Below are 15,424 nucleotides of genomic sequence, written 5' to 3'. Positions count from 1 at the left end.
CAAACTACGGTTTGGAAGACAAATTAAAAAAGGGGAACCTTGTGCTGCCCCAGGTTAACAACTGGAGGATGGATAAAGGAATGCACAACCTTACAAAAGGTTGTGAAACCTTGGTTTAATAGTGTGAGGAAAAAACAACTGGGAAGAGGCATGTAATCCCGGATTCTGCCCAACCAAAACAATAGACAAAGAGATACCTCAGGGTTCTGCACGGTTTATTAAAAACACTAGATTTACATGACCAGAGTAACTTCTCCACTAGAAACCACAGTCTGCTCCCCAGAGACAGCCTTGATACGAGTGTCTCTTCCTGAAAGAGAAGTGTTAGAAGTGAGAACGCACTTCTAAAATGCTCAGTTCCTTTTTGTCGAGAGAAAGCAAGAACTCACGTTTCCTGGTGCAGCTTTGCTCACAAGAGCCAGATGATGGATGGCACACCTCTGTACTGCAGTGGATGAAGATCTGACAGGGAAGAAAGAGGCTCAAGTCATAGAATCCACAAGTAGTAAATACACAAATGTTCAAGTAAAGGGGGGCATACGGTTTCCTGCAGAGCAGCCAGTGAGGCTGGATCTACAAATGTGAACATCTTCACAGCAAAGCGCTTGTAGTGGGTTGGGAACTGAAGACCAGACGATCCAGTCACTGGAACCAGTGTGGTCAGATAGCGGTCGTCCTGGTAAGGGCATCTGAAGACAAAAGAGAAGGTTAGAAAGGGTCTCCCAGCAGACTAACTGGATGAAGATTGGCTGTACACGCACCCGTCGATCAGAAGGTCCCACTGGGGGAGACTGAGTGGACTGGGGGTTGAAGTAGTCCAACAACGTCCCAGCATCAGGACAATGTTGGGGTCAGTCCTCTCCATAATGTGCACCTCAACATACACAGGCTCTCGCAGGACTTTTGTGATGGGATAATCAGCGTCACTGTAGTAGGACGTGTAGGCCTCATCCCCTGAGGAACAACACTGGGGTTTAACCAGACTCCAGTTTGAAAGGCTTTAGGCAGACATAGGACAAGACCTTACCTTCAGCACAGCCTTTGGTGACACATTGGCCATTGGCCAGTCTGAGCTCCACCCTGAGAGGTCCAGGAGCAGCTACTGGTGGAGGTGGAGGAACAGAGTTGACCTCCACAACCAGAGCTTCCACGGAAGTTCCCGAATATCTACACTGGAAGAGAAACCTGGACGACACACAGCGAGCTTGTAGCATTTATCAGGGATTAGTGGTCACACCAAGTCATGGATCACCTACTCAAAATGACTGTCCCTTGTGATGGAACCATATGGTCCAATCCCCACTTCATACGATGAGGTCATTCTGTTTTCATACACCACATATCCACCGTCCTCCTGTGAATAGAAACGGTGTCAGCATCCAGTCCAAGCGATGCAGAATAAAACCAGTAGCAGCTGCTAACCATCACGCTCGTGCCACATGCGGTCACAGGGAACTGGTATATAGCAAAGGAAGGTGTAGACCCCACAGGAGCACAAGGTGGGTCGTTTCCACCCAGTAGATGAACCGAATCCAGACTCAGTCGAGGCAAGGTAACGTCTCGAGACACCACTACCACAAACTGACCATCTCGAATACACTGGACAGTCACTAGAACAAGAGCAGGTTAAATTCAGAGAAACGGTTTAACACGAACAGAATAAGATGGAGAACGCTTACCTGCCCTCCCATAGAAACACTGCTGTCCGTTAAAGCAGCAGTTGATAGCTTCACACTCAGCACCACTGATCCCAGGTAGACCACATTGGATCTGCTCAGAATCAGCTACAGCACATTTATCAAGGGGCTCTGCCTGCGCTACTGGCTTCTGAAACTGCTGTTTAACTGGCTTCTGAATCGGAAACTGCGGCTTAGGTTGTTGTGGAACTGGCTTCTGAAGCGGAAACTGCGGGTTAGGTTGTTGTGGAACTGGCTTCTGAAGCGGAAACTGCAGCTTAGGTTGTTGTGGAACTGGCTTCTGAAGCGGAAACTGCGGCTTAGGTTGTTGTGGAACTGGCTTCTGAAGCGGAAACTGCGGTGTAGGTAGTTGTGGAACAGGCTTTTGGAGCGGAAATTGCTGGTTAGTTAGCTGTTGAACTGGTTTCCGAGGCGGAAACTGCTGGTTAGTTAGCTGTTGAACTGGCTTCTGGAGCTGAAACTGCTGGTCAGTTTGCTGGATCATCAGAGCTTGAGCATCCTGAAGCGATTTACTCCACTGTGGAACAGCATGACAGAAAGCACAGACCACCAAAATCTGAGCCAAACACCAACTTCCAGCCATTGTTCAACAGCTAAACACAAAGTGAAGCTACTGCCCTTTGGTCTTTTTGTATTCTACAGATTTCAGCTAATTAACGATAGTCCCTCCCTCTTCATTAACAACTGGGTGATTCTCATTGGATCTCAAGATTCAATTCTTATTGAGAAAAAACGCTTATAAAAGCAACACAGAGGCTGCGTCCACATCTTCACTGACAACTCTCTCAAGCCTCATTCACGCGGACGCTAAACATTCTTTCCAAATCTTTATCTTCGTCTGATACAGGCTCAAACATATCAGGTTTTAATGCCTAATCTCGCCATCGTTCACGCTGGACAGAAGAGATCCGCGCTGTGAAACAGCCAATCAGAGCAGAGCTCAACATTATTGTTCATGACCCTTCCAAATAATTCTAGGGACAAATCCCAGGGTTGTAAATGGACATGTAAAACCGTTCCAGAGAATTTTTGCCCATACCCAAGCCACGTACCTTTTATGTAGATATCATTTAAAATATAGTATCAATGCATTCTATGGCACCTTTAACTGGGATTATGAGCTCATATTTTGGCTGGAAGCAATAATTTGAATTTGAATTTCTCAACGATGGATTTGTTTCTTATAAACACACAGCCTTTCCCTTCACAAGACCGTAATTGATGTGAATTACTTGTGGATTATTTTGATATTTATAATAGCTCTTTGGACTTTCGTTCTGATGCCACCCATTCACTGCAGAGGATCCATTAAAAGAGAGAGAGATTTTTATGAATATTCTCTATTATTTGAGTCATATCAGGCGCTTTTGTAATGACATTCTTTGTCTATCATAGACACACTGTCAAACTTTAATTGTAAAATTGTGAATAAGTGTAGATGAAAATCTCAGATCCTTTTCAAGCCTTCCATTGGCTAGTGACATTCCAGAACGTTCTCATTTGTTAATTACAGGTCCAGAGACCTTTGGAGGTCCAAAGGTAATCAATCAAGCTGAAAGGGGAGGAGCCGCTTAAATTCAAAGCTGTACTTAATGGCAAAGACGAGCACTGGTGGGTATTGTGTTAACGTTTGTCAGGATGGGTCTTTTGCAATGTGTGTTAGTGCTGGTTGTGCTTGTGGTGTTTGATCTGAAGAATGCTTTTGGAAGTTTGAGTTCCAGTCAAAGTCCGAAAAGCAAGAAGCATCAATTGTATCCAGCTTCCAGAGTGCCTGTTTCTTCTCAAGTGCTCGGGAACACTTTGCAGAAGGCCTCTCCGTTTCAGAGTCTCGACTACAGAGGATTTGCACAAGAGCCTCTTGGTCTTCAGGAGAAGCAGGTGTTGCAGGGTCCAGTGAAGCCTTTGGACTGGAGGTTCCCCGTTGTTCCAGAAGTGCCGAGTGAGATGGCGGTGGATTTCCATTTGAGGCAACCTGTGACCCCCAGTAGTGTAGCTATTCAATGCGGTGAGAACCGGATTCATGTGGAGGTACAGCAGGACTTGTTTAGCAATGGTGAACTGATCCAGCCATCTGGTCTGACTCTGGGAGGATGTCCTGTTGTCGGTTTGGTCCCAGGCTCTAAGGTGCTCTTCTTTGAGAATGAACTGCAGGACTGCAACAGTGTCTTGATGGTAAGAGCTGTTAAGTGTTACTAGATTTATTGAACCCTACTAAAAATAGGCCCTTGTTTTGGTATCGACGTTCTAGATTCAGGGAACCATCCATGGGACGGTTCTCTTATAGTGGGAAAGACTCTTAATAACTGCTTACTCGGGTAACCAAGTGTTATGGCAGGACTTGCTAAGATGCCTTTTGGAATGGGTTCTCTTTTTCGGAGAACCCTCTTGGTAACAACGTCAGTCTCCTATAGATGACCAAGGATGAGCTTGTCTACACCTTTGCCCTTACCTACACTCCTGAGGCGTTTGCTGGCACTCCGATTACCCGTGCAGGTGGTGCAGTTATTGGAGTTCAATGCCACTATCAAAGGTAAGCGACCTTTTGTGACTTGTGGCATTGCTTGCAGTGGTGGAACTGGAAGCCCATTTAATTGGTCACTTCTTGAACTGCAGGTTTCAAAATGTCAGCAGTAGTGCCTTGAAGCCAACTTGGGTCCCTTATGCCTCAACGGAGGCTGGTGAAGAAGTCTTGGTGTTCTCCCTGAAGCTCATGACTGGTTTGTGCAGTTTCTCTAGACCTTCTGCCTTCTGAACGAGGCTGTACCTAAGCAGTTCTTCCCTCTTGCAGATGACTGGTCCTATGAGAGGCCTTCAAACTCCTACTTCCTGGGTGACGTTATTAATGTTGAGGCATCTGTGAAGGTATACAACCACGTCCCTCTGCGTGTGTTTGTGGACAGCTGTGTGGCCACCCAAGTACCTGATGTGAACGCCCTTCCGAGATATTGGTTCATTGAGAATCATGGGTGTGTTCATGTCACCAGATGCTGCAGAGTTGACTTGTTCTCGCGTTTGCTCCTTGTAACCACTTTGTCCCTGACAACTACTTTTTACTCCTTAGATGTCTTGTGGATGCCAAGGTCACAGCTTCCAGCTCGCGCTTCATGCCTCGATCCCAGGAAGACAAAATCCGGTTCCAGCTGGAGGCCTTCATGTTCCAGGGGGGATCCAGTCCTTCTGTATGTATGAGTGTTTGAGAATGACCTCTCCCATTTGCTTTGGTTTGTGTCCCCTTACCCGTGGTGTCTCTTGCAGATCTACATGACGTGTGTTCTGAAGGCCACTCTTGCTTCTGCACCTAGTGACGCGCTCCACAAATCCTGTTCCTTTGCCAATGGGTATGTTCATGCCACTTACGAATACATTAAAGGTGCCAAGTCTGATTTTTCGTATTGCAGGTGGCTTGCTGCTGATGGGAACAACCAGGTTTGTGGTTGCTGTGACTCAACATGTGGTCCTGATGGTGGAACTGCTGCTTCTCCTTTTGGAGGTAGGAAGGTGCTTTTAAGCTTGGTTTTTGACCCTTCAAGCACTTAACTTTGGTGTCTGCTTTTTCTAGGCCTTCAGTGGGAAGGGAAGGCCTCGCTCGGTCCTGTAGTGGTTCAAGAGCACAAGAAGACTTTAGCTGGTCTTCAATAAATGTGGGGGAGCAAACTTATTCTTGTTTCTGTTTTTCTTGTCTAGTTTAACCAATTGATTTTGTGCGAGGAAGTGGGTAGTCCTACTGTACCTATTCTCTTGCCAGAAGGAAAGGCTCCCTTTTCTCGTAAGGGAAGTTAATAAACCTTTTAAAGGGACCTGCTGTGAGCTCCCTTTTTTAGGAGTACTGTAAAGGGAATTCTGTTAATTGGCACTTGTGCCAAAAGAGTTCTGTGTGAACGTCCCCTTCCTTGAACAAATCCATGTACAATAGAAGCGCACTCCCAGTATCAACACTGGCACAACATTTTCCACCTTCAGACGGGTTATTTATAGGCTTTACATTTTAGGAAAACGGCAGGCATCGCTTAAGTTCAGTGTAGTATTTGGTGTGCCAAACTTGCAGAACCTGTACTGACGTAAGGGGTTTTTTGTGCAGTAGCAGGTCAGTCAGAATTCTGAAAAATCATTGACGAAATGACACCCAAATAGAACTAATGTTTGGACTCTCAGTGAATGACCTTTTTTGAAAACTGTTGGTTTGTCACTTGTGCAACATCTTGGGCGGTTTCAATACTAAAGGGATACTCCACCCCAAAAAACCGGCCCCAGATTATTGTTTTACTTTCACAGTACGTTAAACATCACTCTCTCACTTGACCTGGAGAAACGGTGCATCAGTTGAAAGTTTAAAGACTCTAGCTTCGATATTTGACCAATGTTTTGATAAAACATTGTTGCAGTGACCGTCATTTATGTCAGGAGTACAAAATAAATAGGAGTCATTTTTAGAATAGAAATTCACCAAGCATTCATATTCAGTCACGTCTGCAGTGGTTTGTGTTCAAATAGGGTTTATAGTCAAAAGTTGCATATACACAGAGATATATTTACTGATGTTTACTTCATATTTCTTCAGTCAGAATCCTCATTTCTAATCATTTTCCACTGATTTACGTGATCTGATGATAATGATCCGCTCCCAGCCCTGTCTCTGTGTGAATAGTCTTCCGTGTGCGCGCTGACAGAGACCGGATTCGCCCGTGTCTTGTCCATCATAACTGTGCATCATATCCCGCCCCATCCTACCCATGATGCATTTCCTGTACACTTCTGTGTCGATATCTGACCACAACCACACAGAGAAACCTCTGTACCCATGAAATATCCAAATAATAAACACACGATTACGTTAGTTAATGGTTGGTATGTGATTTTGGGCGTTTTTATAACTATTAAAAATGTACATCTGAAATGCTAACTTGTGCAGCGACGTAAAAGGCTATAAATAGCATATTTTTACAGCAGTAAAATTCCACATGTGATCGCAAAAGGAGGTTATTACAAACAATCGGTTAATTTTCATGAATAGTCTTATGTAGCTTGATGCTAACGTTAGCTCTAATGCAGCTACATAGCAGGTGCAGTTCTTCTTCATAATGCATTTTGTAATCATTTTGTCAAAGGTTGTAAGAAAATGTTTTGTTGTATTTTTATAGTAAGGCTTTTGATAATAGTGGGGTAAATGTATACTGGCATAATGATAAATGAAGAATCAGGATTTTGTGTCATACCTGGCCCATGTGTGAAAGGCTCGTTTCGTAACAACAATAGAATCATGAATGGGGCAGTTTTGCCGGTCCCAACAAGAGATGATCGCATTCCAGAAGTCATAAATCAATTTTACTAGCCTTCTCTAAAAACACACATGACACGGTCTTAGAAAAGGTTTCATAAATTTCACACTTTGTGAGATTATATTCTGAAATATCAAAATGAAGTATTAGTAGACTTGTGGCTTTAGCTTCATTATGTATCTAAAATCATATCCTACGTCACTTTTAAATAGGTTTTTAATATTTTTACTGACATGTTTCAGCTTACATATCTCTCTATTATAACCGTCTGAGTAATTCTGATTCCTGAACAGTAAACTTTGAGGTGTCAGCTTTGTGAACAGATGTTGATTATGTATCTAGTAAGAAAGACTCGTTAGCAGCAACCTTTTAATTTTGGGCATGTCATTCGTGTCTCCATGCTGAAAATGGGGGGTGACAAGTAAGGGGTTAAATTGGGTCCCAAAGACCAATGAAGGTTCTACAGGTTTGGAACGACACGGGGGTAAGTGATTAGTGACACCATTTTCATTTTGGGGAGGAGGATCCCTTTAATATCATTACTTTGAGTTGAGGACAATTGACACGGTTTCTTGTTTGCTTCAAGACAGTCGAGAATTGATTTCCATTTAAAACTTGAGCTCAGCAATTTGAGTTGGATTTAAAACAAAAGCCGCAAGTAATCCACATAACTTTATATTGTGAATATCGGGAACCAAACTACGGTTTGGAAGACAAATTAAAAAAGGGGAACCTTGTGCTGCCCCAGGTTAACAACTGGAGGATGGATAAAGGAATGCACAACCTTACAAAAGGTTGTGAAACCTTGGTTTAATAGTGTGAGGAAAAAACAACTGGGAAGAGGCATGTAATCCCGGATTCTGCCCAACCAAAACAATAGACAAAGAGATACCTCAGGGTTCTGCACGGTTTATTAAAAACACTAGATTTACATGACCAGAGTAACTTCTCCACTAGAAACCACAGTCTGCTCCCCAGAGACAGCCTTGATACGAGTGTCTCTTCCTGAAAGAGAAGTGTTAGAAGTGAGAACGCACTTCTAAAATGCTCAGTTCCTTTTTGTCGAGAGAAAGCAAGAACTCACGTTTCCTGGTGCAGCTTTGCTCACAAGAGCCAGATGATGGATGGCACACCTCTGTACTGCAGTGGATGAAGATCTGACAGGGAAGAAAGAGGCTCAAGTCATAGAATCCACAAGTAGTAAATACACAAATGTTCAAGTAAAGGGGGGCATACGGTTTCCTGCAGAGCAGCCAGTGAGGCTGGATCTACAAATGTGAACATCTTCACAGCAAAGCGCTTGTAGTGGGTTGGGAACTGAAGACCAGACGATCCAGTCACTGGAACCAGTGTGGTCAGATAGCGGTCGTCCTGGTAAGGGCATCTGAAGACAAAAGAGAAGGTTAGAAAGGGTCTCCCAGCAGACTAACTGGATGAAGATTGGCTGTACACGCACCCGTCGATCAGAAGGTCCCACTGGGGGAGACTGAGTGGACTGGGGGTTGAAGTAGTCCAACAACGTCCCAGCATCAGGACAATGTTGGGGTCAGTCCTCTCCATAATGTGCACTTCAACATACACAGGCTCTCGCAGGACTTTTGTGATGGGATAATCAGCGTCACTGTAGTTGGACGTGTAGGCCTCATCCCCTGAGGAACACTGGGGTTTAACCAGACTCCAGTTTGAAAGGCTTTAGGCAGACACAGGACAAGACCTTACCTTCAGCACAGCCTTTGGTGACACATTGGCCATTGGCCAGTCTGAGCTCCACCCTGAGAGGTCCAGGAGCAGCTACTGGTGGAGGTGGAGGAACAGAGTTGACCTCCACAACCAGAGCTTCCACGGAAGTTCCCGAATATCTACACTGGAAGAGAAACCTGGACGACACACAGCGAGCTTGTAGCATTTATCAGGGATTAGTGGTCACACCAAGTCATGGATCACCTACTCAAAATGACTGTCCCTTGTGATGGAACCATATGGTCCAATCCCCACTTCATACGATGAGGTCATTCTGTTTTCATACACCACATATCCACCGTCCTCCTGTGAATAGAAACGGTGTCAGCATCCAGTCCAAGCGATGCAGAATAAAACCAGTAGCAGCTGCTAACCATCACGCTCGTGCCACATGCGGTCACAGGGAACTGGTATATAGCAAAGGAAGGTGTAGACCCCACAGGAGCACAAGGTGGGTCGTTTCCACCCAGTAGATGAACCGAATCCAGACTCAGTCGAGGCAAGGTAACGTCTCGAGACACCACTACCACAAACTGACCATCTCGAATACACTGGACAGTCACTAGAACAAGAGCAGGTTAAATTCAGAGAAACGGTTTAACACGAACAGAATAAGATGGAGAACGCTTACCTGCCCTCCCATAGAAACACTGCTGTCCGTTAAAGCAGCAGTTGATAGCTTCACACTCAGCACCACTGATCCCAGGTAGACCACATTGGATCTGCTCAGAATCAGCTACAGCACATTTATCAAGGGGCTCTGCCTGCACTACTGGCTTCTGAAACTGCTGTTTAACTGGCTTCTGAATCGGAAACTGCGGCTTAGGTTGTTGTGGAACTGGCTTCTGAAGCGGAAACTGCGGGTTAGGTTGTTGTGGAACTGGCTTCTGAAGCGGAAACTGCGGCTTAGGTTGTTGTGGAACTGGCTTCTGAAGCGGAAACTGCGGTGTAGGTAGTTGTGGAACAGGCTTTTGGAGCGGAAATTGCTGGTTAGTTAGCTGTTGAACTGGTTTCCGAGGCGGAAACTGCTGGTTAGTTAGCTGTTGAACTGGCTTCTGGAGCTGAAACTGCTGGTCAGTTTGCTGGATCATCAGAGCTTGAGCATCCTGAAGCGATTTACTCCACTGTGGAACAGCATGACAGAAAGCACAGACCACCAAAATCTGAGCCAAACACCAACTTCCAGCCATTGTTCAACAGCTAAACACAAAGTGAAGCTTCTTCTTCTTCTTCTTCTAGGATTTAATGGCGGTTGGCAAACCAACTTAAAAGGTGCATTCCCGCCACCTACTGATATGGAGTGTGAAGCGCATATTTGGAAAGGAAGTTTAAACTAGATCTACTCTTTAAAAAAAAAAAAAAAAAAAAAAAAAAAAAAAAAAAAAAAAAAAATTATATATATATATCCATATAAAATTTACACATAATGGAGTTTTAAATCCTATTAAATAATCCTGTTTCCTTTAAAAATATAAATAACTCATGATAAACTCTTGATTGTTTAGCACCTTGTCCTAGGAGAACCTGAAGTGTCAACTCATTGATTCCTACACTTCTTAAAGCATGTCTTAACTGGGACCGCTCTCTTTCATAAGCTTCGCATTCTAAAAGGACATGCTCTATATTTTCAACTAACCCACATTTGTCACAATTTCCATTCTCATGTTTACCAATTCTTTGTAAGCTTTGATTTAATAAACAATGTCCAATACGCATTCTTGTTATTAAAACATCCTCTTTCCGGTTTCCGAATCTTCTTCTCTCTGACCCAACTTTTCCTTGAATGCAGTAAAAATGTCTACCTTTCTTTCCTTCATTCCATTCTTTCTGCCAAATTTCCTGTATTTGTTTAGCTATTATCACTTTAATTTCTGTTTTACTTAATGCCACTTCAATGTCAATTTGTGAATGATTTAATGCCTGTTTAGCCTGATTATCAGCCTCCTCATTTCCTTTCACACCCATATGCGATGGAACCCATACAAGATTCACCAGAAGTCCATACTGTCTTGTTCTGTAAAGACTCTGCATTACTTCATTTATCATGTCTTGCCTTGCTGATGATGTTCCACTTTCCAAGCTATTTAGTGCGGATAAAGAATCTGTACATATCACTACCCTTGTTGGTTGGATTTCTTCTATCCACTGAAGCGCTAGACATATTGCAATAATTTCTGCAGAGAATACTGAAAGATAATCTGATATTCTTTTTGCTATTCTAATGTTAAAAAGTGGAATATATACCGCTACTGCTGTTTTCCCAGATTCTGGATCTTTTGAACCATCAGTGTATATTTGAACTGCACTATAATAACTTTGATCAATGTATTGCTGTATATTAAAATTTCCTAATCCATTTGTATTGTTATGCTTTTCTTTAAGCAATTGAGTATCAATCAAAGGCATTGGGAAAAACCAAGGAGGAATTGCTGACCTAGCCACAGTAGGAGCAACATTGAAGTCACTTAATCCCATTCTCCGGGCTTCCTCACTGGCCTTCCATCCAAAACTTGATAACTTTTTATGTCCATATTCCCAACAATCCTCCAACACCATTTTAACTGGGTGACTGTCCAAGTGTCCCTTTATACTTATAAAATACCTCATCTTTAACTTGAGCCTACGAATTACTTGAGGCATTACACCCATCTCTACTTGCACTGCTGTTATTGGAGAGGATCTAAACGCTCCACAACAAACTCGCAAAGCTTGTGACTGAATTGCCTCTATTTTTACGAGTTGTGTTTTGGATGCAGTGCAATATACCATACTGCCATAATCTATTGCTGATCTTATTAGAGCACAATATATTATTTTAAGAGACTGGCGACATGCTCCCCAATCAACTCCTGCTAAACACCTCATGATATTTAATGCTTTTTTGCATTTGTCAACCAGTTTCTGGATATGCATACTAAAATTCAATTTCAAATCCATCCATATACCCAGAAACCTCACAACTGCTGTTTGCTTCACTTCTTGTCCATACAATCTGATGTTAATGGTAGGGTTACTTTTCCTTTTTGCAAAACAAATTACCTGCGTTTTATCTACTGAAAACCGAAATCCCCATTCATTTGCCCAATTTTCTACCATTTTAACGGCATTCTGCAAACATCTTTCCACATTCTTTACATTACGCCCTCTTTTCCACAGTGCTCCATCATCCGCATATAAAGATCTTCCAATGCCCCTATCAACCTTTGTAAAGATGTCGTTAATCATAATATTAAACAGAATTGGACTACTAACGCTTCCCTGAGGTGTTCCATTCTCTATTGTGTGTATCTGAGAAAAAGCAGTACTTACTCTTACTTGTATAGTTCTGTTAAACAGGAAATCCCTGATCCAGTTATACATTCTTCCTTTAATTTCCATTTTTTCTAACTTAATTAAAAGTCCCTCTTTCCACATCATGTCATAAGCTTTTTCAACATCAAAAAATACCCCAACTAAAGCTTCCTTATTTACCTGAGCCTTTCTTATTTCAGATTCCAGGCACAGTACTGAGTCCATTGTATTACGTCCTTTCCTAAATCCACTTTGATAAGGTGATAAAATATTATCCCTTTCAATGACATATACTAATCTACTCATGACCATACGCTCCATTATTTTGCATAGATTAGACGTTAAAGCTATAGGTCTATAATTATTTGGCTGTGTATGATCTTTGCCTGGTTTTGGAATTGGCACTATGACACCATGCTTCCAGTCATTTGGTAACTTTCCTAACTCCCAAACCTTATTAAAAAGCCTCAAAATTGTCTCTAATGCTGTCTCTGATAAATGTTTTACCATCTCATAACAAATGTCATCTCTGCCTGGAGATGTTTGCTTAACCCCTGCAAGCGCTTTTTTCAATTCGTACAAATTAAACTCTGAATCCATTGTACTTCCTGAAAGTCCCTTTTCCTCCAATAAATGAGGATATTTACTTAGTATCTGGTCCCTAGTTTTCCTCGCATCCTCTGATAAATTCGAATTACTATGAACAAAGTGAAGCTACTGCCCTTTGGTCTTTTTGTATTCTACAGATTTCAGCTAATTAACGATAGTCCCTCCCTCTTCATTAACAACTGGGTGATTCTCATTGGATCTCAAGATTCAATTCTTATTGAGAAAAAACGCTTATAAAAGCAACACAGAGGCTGCGTCCACATCTTCACTGACAACTCTCTCAAGCCTCGTTCACGCGGACGCTAAACATTCTTTCCAAATCTTTATCTTCGTCTGATACAGGCTCAAACATATCAGGTTTTAATGCCTAATCTCGCCATCGTTCACGCTGGACAGAAGAGATCCGCGCTGTGAAACAGCCAATCAGAGCAGAGCTCAACATTATTGTTCATGACCCTTCCAAATAATTCTAGGGACAAATCCCAGGGTTGTAAATGGACATGTAAAACCGTTCCAGAGAATTTTTGCCCATACCCAAGCCACGTACCTTTTATGTAGATATCATTTAAAATATAGTATCAATGCATTCTATGGCACCTTTAACTGGGATTATGAGCTCATATTTTGGCTGGAAGCAATAATTTGAATTTGAATTTCTCAACGATGGATTTGTTTCTTATAAACACACAGCCTTTCCCTTCACAAGACCGTAATTGATGTGAATTACTTGTGGATTATTTTGATATTTATAATAGCTCTTTGGACTTTCGTTCTGATGCCACCCATTCACTGCAGAGGATTCATTAAAAGAGAGAGAGATTTTTATGAATATTCTCTATTATTTGAGTCATATCAGGCGCTTTTGTAATGACATTCTTTGTCTATCATAGACACACTGTCAAACTTTAATTGTAAAATTGTGAATAAGTGTAGATGAAAATCTCAGATCCTTTTCAAGCCTTCCATTGGCTAGTGACATTCCAGAACGTTCTCATTTGTTAATTACAGGTCCAGAGACCTTTGGAGGTCCAAAGGTAATCAATCAAGCTGAAAGGGGAGGAGCCGCTTAAATTCAAAGCTGTACTTAATGGCAAAGACGAGCACTGGTGGGTATTGTGTTAACGGTTGTCAGGATGGGTCTTTTGCAATGTGTGTTAGTGCTGGTTGTGCTTGTGGTGTTTGATCTGAAGAATGCTTTTGGAAGTTTGAGTTCCAGTCAAAGTCCGAAAAGCAAGAAGCATCAATTGTATCCAGCTTCCAGAGTGCCTGTTTCTTCTCAAGTGCTCGGGAACACTTTGCAGAAGGCCTCTCCGTTTCAGAGTCTCGACTACAGAGGATTTGCACAAGAGCCTCTTGGTCTTCAGGAGAAGCAGGTGTTGCAGGGTCCAGTGAAGCCTTTGGACTGGAGGTTCCCCGTTGTTCCAGAAGTGCCGAGTGAGATGGCGGTGGATTTCCATTTGAGGCAACCTGTGACCCCCAGTAGTGTAGCTATTCAATGCGGTGAGAACCGGATTCATGTGGAGGTACAGCAGGACTTGTTTAGCAATGGTGAACTGATCCAGCCATCTGGTCTGACTCTGGGAGGATGTCCTGTTGTCGGTTTGGTCCCAGGCTCTAAGGTGCTCTTCTTTGAGAATGAACTGCAGGACTGCAACAGTGTCTTGATGGTAAGAGCTGTTAAGTGTTACTAGATTTATTGAACCCTACTAAAAATAGGCCCTTGTTTTGGTATCGACGTTCTAGATTCAGGGAACCATCCATGGGACGGTTCTCTTATAGTGGGAAAGACTCTTAATAACTGCTTACTCGGGTAACCAAGTGTTATGGCAGGACTTGCTAAGATGCCTTTTGGAATGGGTTCTCTTTTTCGGAGAACCCTCTTGGTAACAACGTCAGTCTCCTATAGATGACCAAGGATGAGCTTGTCTACACCTTTGCCCTTACCTATACTCCTGAGGCGTTTGCTGGCACTCCGATTACCCGTGCAGGTGGTGCAGTTATTGGAGTTCAATGCCACTATCAAAGGTAAGCGACCTTTTGTGACTTGTGGCACTGCTTGCAGTGGTGGAACTGGAAGCCCATTTAATTGGTCACTTCTTGAACTGCAGGTTTCAAAATGTCAGCAGTAGTGCCTTGAAGCCAACTTGGGTCCCTTATGCCTCAACGGAGGCTGGTGAAGAAGTCTTGGTGTTCTCCCTGAAGCTCATGACTGGTTTGTGCAGTTTCTCTAGACCTTCTGCCTTCTGAACGAGGCTGTACCTAAGCAGTTCTTCCCTCTTGCAGATGACTGGTCCTATGAGAGGCCTTCAAACTCCTACTTCCTGGGTGACGTTATTAATGTTGAGGCATCTGTGAAGGTATACAACCACGTCCCTCTGCTTGTGTTTGTGGACAGCTGTGTGGCCACCCAAGTACCTGATGTGAACGCCCTTCCGAGATATTGGTTCATTGAGAATCATGGGTGTGTTCATGTCACCAGATGCTGCAGAGTTGACTTGTTCTCGCGTTTGCTCCTTGTAACCACTTTGTCCCTGACAACTACTTTTTACTCCTTAGATGTCTTGTGGATGCCAAGGTCACAGCTTCCAGCTCGCGCTTCATGCCTCGATCCCAGGAAGACAAAATCCGGTTCCAGCTGGAGGCCTTCATGTTCCAGGGGGGATCCAGTCCTTCTGTATGTATGAGTGTTTGAGAATGACCTCTCCCATTTGCTTTGGTTTGTGTCCCCTTACCCGTGGTGTCTCTTGCAGATCTACATGACGTGTGTTCTGAAGGCCACTCTTGCTTCTGCACCTAGTGACGCGCTCCACA

At 43.2% G+C, this 15,424-nt stretch overlaps 2 protein-coding genes across 2 annotated transcripts; both read right to left on the bottom strand.

The window, feature by feature from the left end:
- Window positions 1-200: 200 nt before the first annotated feature.
- Window positions 201-2,284, bottom strand: LOC132131599 (zona pellucida sperm-binding protein 4-like). The gene is made up of 8 exons (XM_059543661.1): window positions 1,680-2,284; window positions 1,423-1,610; window positions 1,257-1,354; window positions 1,028-1,185; window positions 762-954; window positions 542-689; window positions 390-462; window positions 201-310 (listed from the first exon to the last, which is right to left on the bottom strand). The coding sequence occupies exons 1-8, from the start codon at window positions 2,278-2,280 to the stop codon at window positions 234-236; spliced, it is 1,536 nt and encodes a 511-aa protein (XP_059399644.1). The 5' UTR covers window positions 2,281-2,284; the 3' UTR covers window positions 201-233.
- A 5,584-nt stretch (window positions 2,285-7,868) lies between these two features.
- On the bottom strand, window positions 7,869-9,014 carry LOC132131790 (zona pellucida sperm-binding protein 4-like). Its single transcript, XM_059543908.1, has 6 exons — window positions 8,922-9,014; window positions 8,693-8,850; window positions 8,430-8,622; window positions 8,210-8,357; window positions 8,058-8,130; window positions 7,869-7,978 (listed from the first exon to the last, which is right to left on the bottom strand). The coding sequence occupies exons 1-6, from the start codon at window positions 8,984-8,986 to the stop codon at window positions 7,902-7,904; spliced, it is 714 nt and encodes a 237-aa protein (XP_059399891.1). The 5' UTR covers window positions 8,987-9,014; the 3' UTR covers window positions 7,869-7,901.
- Between the last annotated feature and the right edge of the window lie 6,410 nt (window positions 9,015-15,424).

Source organism: Carassius carassius, chromosome 48, assembly GCF_963082965.1.
Source record: "Carassius carassius chromosome 48, fCarCar2.1, whole genome shotgun sequence".
Classification (NCBI taxonomy): domain Eukaryota; kingdom Metazoa; phylum Chordata; class Actinopteri; order Cypriniformes; family Cyprinidae; genus Carassius; species Carassius carassius.
The sequence above is the reverse complement of the archived record's forward strand: the minus strand, read 5'-3'. Positions and strand labels throughout refer to the sequence as shown.